The 6635-nt window shown below is 36.9% G+C and overlaps 1 protein-coding gene across 1 annotated transcript in view; it reads left to right on the forward strand.

Annotated features, from left to right (window-relative positions):
* The first annotated feature begins 5745 nt into the window (after positions 1-5745).
* CUNH6orf58 (chromosome unknown C6orf58 homolog) overlaps positions 5746-6635 on the forward strand; it is a 14800-nt gene continuing 13910 nt past the window's right edge. The window contains exon 1 of the mRNA XM_027770252.1: positions 5746-6046. Coding sequence (XP_027626053.1) covers positions 5746-6046 — 301 coding nt within the window. The remainder of the gene's footprint in view (positions 6047-6635) is intronic.

The raw sequence follows: 6635 nt of genomic DNA on the forward strand, positions 1-6635 counted from the left end.
ACACGTTGCTCTGACTTCTGAAAATTCAGAGTTCAGGTCATCTGAGGACAAGAAGAAAACACTGAAGCTAGAATAAGATACAAGTTCAAGCAGCAAAGGGGAGGTAGCTGTCATTTAGAGAAAAGTCAAAAAAGACCCATATATTTCCCCTGCCTCTGGGTGTATATTGTAGCCATAGGACCCTCGTGAGTCTTAGCTAAACCAAATACATGGGAGTGAATGTTCAGTTCCCTCTTTCCTATCACCTCATGCATCCTTCACCAGTAAAAAGCCTTGTTTCTCTCAGGGAAGACTGGAGAGAGCCCTGAGAAAGTACAGGCAGGGTGGGGACCAGCGGCTCCTGGAAAAACAGTATAAAACTCCATTAGGAGCCTTTATCTCATATTTCCACAATGGAACAAAAGTCAACCTGTGGGAGATGTGGGGGCAACAAAAATGTCTTTTTTTTTTTTTTTAAGTTTACTATAGGGCACATGGGCTTGTTGGTGGAAGAGAGAAAGTGAGCAATCATCCCCCCCTGGAGAGGGGATGACCACAACACACTCCATTGTCCTCCATGCTCATGGGATTTGGGGAAGGTATACACAAGTATGTAGCATGTTTTCAAGGAAGATCAGGGATTCAAAGAGTTTAACTGGCCATGTGGGATCCAGCTGCCTTAACCCCCACACCACCTACTGGCTTTCAAAAAAGCCAATCTTAAGGAACAGGTGAAAACCCTTTGCAGTTGAGGGGAGATAACAGCAAAATTCTATCCATGGGAAAGGACAAGACCACAGAACAGGCCCAGAACTATAGCTGAAGGAGAGTCTCTAGCACTGTACAACCCACACTCTTGATCAGTGACTGCTGATTATAAAGGCTTAATACTGTCTAACTTGCCTAATAGGTGAAGGTAAAATTTACTATGAGATACTGCTCAGAGAGCTACAGGAGGCACGATTTCTAATTTCTGAATTACAATCCACCCCTCATGCCGACACACAGACATACACACACACACACACACACGCACATACACACACGTAGTCTAAGATTGAACAAGGAGAGGATATTGAGAAAAATCCTCTAGGGACCAGCAATTAGTGTAATGGCTATGTTGCTGAACTCCCATGTAGTCAACTGCGGTTCAAGTCCTGGACCCAATGGCTTAAACTCACACTGTGGGCATGTGCATGCGTGTCCAAGATCCCGAGAGGAGAATGGAGGAGAAGGGATTGCGGCGTGGCCATCCTCCCTGGGGGGTGATTTCTCACTTTCTGTCTGTCTGTCTCTCTCTGTCTTTCTGGTGAGCACACGGGCCTATAGCAAAAACCTTTCCAAAAAAAGAAAGAAAAAAAAATCCTCTGGTAAACCAGCCCCACTAGAAGAATTTGTAGCATATATTTCACTGATTTGTAACCATAGAAACAAAAATTCTTGCTTCTAACCTAGGGTAACACAAACTCCATATACTAAAGAATGATCTAACAGAAAGAAAGTTACCCCATATTTAAGCAATAACCTATTTATCTTATTCTCTATTGTTCTACAAATTGTGTCAGTGCTCAACAAAACAAAATTATGAGTTACATGAAAAGTCAAGAAAATGAACATATTCTCAAGATACAAATAATTAGCACTGAACTCGGATATGACAGACAATGAAATCACCTGACAGGAAATTTAAAATGTTTACATTTTAGACTCTAATAAAAAAAGGTTAACACACAAGATCATATAGGTCATTTCAGTAAGAGATGCAAATTCAAGAAATCAAATGGAAACACTAGCAATCCAGCACAGCAACAGAGATGAAAAATTGCTCTGACTGGCTAACTCATATACTCAGGAATGCTTATTTGAAAAATAGATGGACTTAAGAAAAAGAGTTCAATAGAAAGTACACAATCTGAAATACAAAAACAAAAAGTACAAAGATCAAAAAAAAAAAAAAAGAAGAACACAGGGGAAAAAAGACAATTGGGCAGAAGAGTATTTGAAAAAATTTAATGACAGATACAAAATCACATATCCCAAAACTTAAAGAACACTAAACAAGATGTGTAAATAAGTACAGTAGTGTTGTCATATTCAAGCTTCTGTAAGTAAAAGGCAAAGACCAAATTCTGAAAGTAGATGAGAGGAAGAAAAAAGACATGATACCTATAATGAAATCAAGGTAAGAAATACAGCAGATTTCATCAGAAATAGTATATCCAAAAGACCATGGAATGATATGAAATGATATGATTAAAATCCTGAAAGAAAAACTACCAATCCCCATATTCCATATTCAGAGAAAGTATCTCTAACAAAACCAAGCAGAAATACTTTTCATACAAACAAATATCGAGAGAATTCATTTCAGCAGATCTACACTGAAAGAAATAGTAAATTCTTTAGGTAGAAGCAATATAGTATGAGGCAGAAGAACCTAATTTACATAAAATATAAGGACACTCTGAAGAGTTTGTAGGAACAGGGAATAAAAGTACAATTTACTTTGGTGCAAAAACAAAAAAATTGAAAACCATGCACAGTTTTTTTTTTTTTTTTGGAGAGATTTTCACTGTAGGGTGCGTGCGCTCGCCAGACAGACAGAGAGAGACATAGAGACAGAAAGCGAGAAATCACCCCCCAGGGGGGATGGTCACGCCGCAATCCCCTCTCCTCCATTCTCCTCTCGGGATCTTGGGCACGCACGCACACGCGCCCGGCGTGAGATTTAAGCCACCGGGTCCGGGACACGAACCGCGGTCGACTACGTGGGAGTCCAGCGACATAGCCATTACGCTAACTGCTGGTTCCCCACAGTTTTTTAATAATATACATTTCCATGAATTATTTGGCAATCACTTATTGGAAATTAAAAAAAAAAAGCTCAAATAAATGCCTAGAGAAGGAAGTAGGCTAAGGAATATTGTGAGTGAGGTGGAGGTTTGAGGCAGTGACAAGATTGAATTAAGGTTTAAGGATGGTAGTCCAAGTATATTAATGGTCTATGAATTTTACATGAGAAAGAACTTCATGGTGAATTTTACCTGGGTTAAAGATTGCCCTCTTTTGAAATATTGTCCATGGCATTTTAAACATTATTCAACTCTAAAGTATAGTTTAAAATCACGATGAGAACCTTTTTTTGTTTTTGTGTTTAGAATTATTTATTGGGGTCAACCATGGCAGACCACAGCTTAAGTCCTGGACCTGGTGGCTTGCTTTCTCACTTTCCCTTTCTCTCTATCTCTGTGTCTCTTTCTGGTCAAATTAAAAAGTAATAATAACAAATGGAATTAAATGAATAAAGAAAGAAAGAAATAGAATTATTTATTTAATTGTATTTATTATTATCATTTTAAAAATTTGCTATAGGGCTCATGCACTCACCAGAGAGAGACAGACACAGAGAGGAAAAGAGAGAGGGCAAGCGAAAGCAAGCAGCCAGGTCCAGTTCTTGAACCATAGTCTGCCCTGTGGGAGTCTGGTGCCTTAACCACCACACCACTTGCTGGCCCCACAGTGAGATTCTTAAAAGAGATTTGTTTTAAGCTTTTAATGTATGAGGCAATAAAGCACTTAGTTTATGGAAAGATTACAAGAAATTAGGTCAATTCTGTTTCAGTGTCAATACAATTCTATGGTATCATTAATTATTACAACACAATGAAAAAAAAAGTACCATTTTTCTTTCTGATTGGATTATAGAAGATGCAATGAATTAGACAAATACAGTTGCATTGAAAAGCATTTTTAAATACTTCTTGAGAGTTAGACAATAAAAAATAGAATTAAGGAAATTATTAAGGCTTTTAATTTGTTTCATTCTTGGTGATTTTTTTTTTGAGATAAATTTTTTGCTATAGGGTGCATGCATTCACTGGAGAGACAGAGAGACAGAAAGCGAGAAATCACCCCTTAGCGGGATGACTATGCTGCAATCCCTTTTCTTCCATTCTCTTCTTGGGACTTTGGGTACACACATATACATGCCCAGTGTGAGTTTTAAGTCACTGGGTCCAAGACTTGAACCACCGTCAACTATGTGGGAGTCCCGTGATGTAACCATTGCATCAGCTGCTGGTCCCAATTCCAGGTGATATTAACAACTTGTGTGGATTAAGGTGGTTAGAATTTGATAATTATTAAAGGACACTTTTATTCCATATAAGTTTTATATAAAGAATGAACAATGCAGAATTGTGAAACTTCTTTTCGAACACTGAGCTTCTAGAATCTCTTGTTATAGACTGCCATTAAGGAGAGGGCTGTCTACTGTTTACATGTCACATTACAGAGATGCAGACTTTTGGGAGGTTATCTCATGCTCACATTTGTGAGTTGATTATTCCTGCTATCATTTCTTTAATGCATTCATCTGGATGATTTGCTGCTATGGGCCCTTCTGCATTTATTCATTCATTCACTATTCTGTTTTAAGCATTTGTTTCAGGCATACTGTATGTCAGGGTATATATCCTGCAGGTATAAAGATAAATAAGACACTGTGCCAACATTTGGAGAATTTCAGTGTGGGGGAAACAGATACAAACATTTTTTAATTTTATTTTATAATTTCTCATTGCAATTGTAATTATAATCCTTGTTGGGTACAATATGGATTTGCAAAGCCTAGATGCAGTGTGCAATAATCAAATCAAGGATAACACACCATATTCACAAGTTTCAACAAAGAATTCCACATTGTAATGTGTACTGTTATTTTGCTCTACTAGTTATTTTTTCTTTCTTTTTGTATATATGTGTGTGTGTACTCACACACACACACACACACACACACAACTTTGAAGAATAACAATAGAACATTAACCAGAAAAATATAATTACCCCCAATATGCTAAAATGCTCATTAATATATCCAATGTAACTGAAATATTAACTGTAAGATAATACTGTCTCATAAGTGTCAGCTAGTAAAGTATTTTGCGATATTTGTCAAGAATATTTATTTTGTTAGGCAAGTTAATCATAGTTTTTCTTTTTGGCAATTAAAAAACATTTTGATTATTACCACTATTCATGTGTGACTGTGAGCTGTTTTACCCACAAAAGAATCTAAACTTTTCCACTTATAATTATATGAAGGTGAGAAAGGAAGATGATGACTGTATTAAAGTAATTCAAGAATATGACCCAATCATTTGTAAGTCAAGGCATATATTTAAAAGAATATAAATGTGTCAAATATATCCCTTACGGTTATTTAATTCTAATAAAAATGGTTTTGCTTTTTATTTTGCCATGGTTTTATACTCAATCACTCCTTTGTCCAAACCTTCTGATTTAGTTTTCTCAGTGCCTCTATGCAATATGGAAGCTTGTTTTATCATTATCATTTATCAACACTATTTCTACATTACAGTTAAGAAAAATTAGGCACAGAAATGATAGAGCACACTTACTGTGTCTGTTCAAATAAAGTTCTCCAGGTAATAATAAATCTTCCCTCAAAGAAAAAGTCTTAACATTTCATTACTTTTTTTGGAAACAATAATTGTAAGCAGACAATTTAGAACTTCATGGATATCAGAAGCCAAGATTGCTCTGTGCTAAAACTGAAGAGGTTGAAAAAAATCAACTCTCTTAACTAACTAGCTAACATACACATTTCCTCTGCATCTCCACCCTGTCCAAGAAAAAGGATGCAAAGTGGTGACAAGCTGTGATGTAAGAGGATATCATCCCCCTCCCCCCCTCCATTTTCTGATAAAAGGCTTTGCTACAACCTCCGTCCCTACCCTTGGCACCATGGCTCACTTCCCTTCCCTGGTTTGTGTGCTAGTCATTTGCTTTTCTGCTTGTTTAGCAGGAGCTTCCAATTTCTCGGCCCTGTATCCTCCTCGGTGGACAGAGTCTCCTGGCAAGTTCAGTGACTATAGGGTGGAGAATAACAAGTACATTATTGATCCCTGGATATATACTGAAAGAATGGGTATGTATAAAATCCTGCTAAACCAGACAGCCAGATATTTTGAAAGATTTGCACCAGATAACGAACAGAACATCTTATGGGGCTTGACTCTACAGAATGGCTGGCAATACAGGACAGGTAAGAACAACTCTTGCATTCATTCTAGTGGTCTGTTAATATAACCATGAAGTACTGAGGAAATAAGACTCTGTATATACCATGCTATGCTTTTGAACAATGATGCTTTTTCCTCTCCATCTTTTCCTCTCATAATCATTATTTTTCTAGGTCTACTTCCCCTTCTCCGCAAGTCCTTCATTAATAGGTTGGCTGTTTCTGCTAGAAACTTTGGTGAGGCAGAAGGCATAGTTATCAACCACAAAAAAAGACATCATTATCTAATCAGTGGTACATTTTACAAATATTTGTGAAACCCCTACAAAGCACTCCTTTTGAAGCTCTTGAATGAGCAGAAAATCAAAGGGATATATAGTAAAGGGATGTTGAATTAGTCTGAATTTCTTGAAGTTCTGATTGTGATTATCTGATCATGGATTTAGAGTTATAAAGGAATAGTATCTTGTTCATAAAGACCTTTCTCCACAAATGATTGCTTCTTCTTGGAATTAAGGTACCTTATAATATGCAGACAAAAGATATACTTTGAGGTAAAATGTTCATTAATTAAGATACTTTTGTTCTTGCTGTCAGAGGTTCACTGGAAAGA

This window comes from Tupaia chinensis, unplaced genomic scaffold (genome assembly GCF_000334495.1).
Source record: "Tupaia chinensis unplaced genomic scaffold, TupChi_1.0 Scaffold000117_2, whole genome shotgun sequence".
Classification (NCBI taxonomy): domain Eukaryota; kingdom Metazoa; phylum Chordata; class Mammalia; order Scandentia; family Tupaiidae; genus Tupaia; species Tupaia belangeri.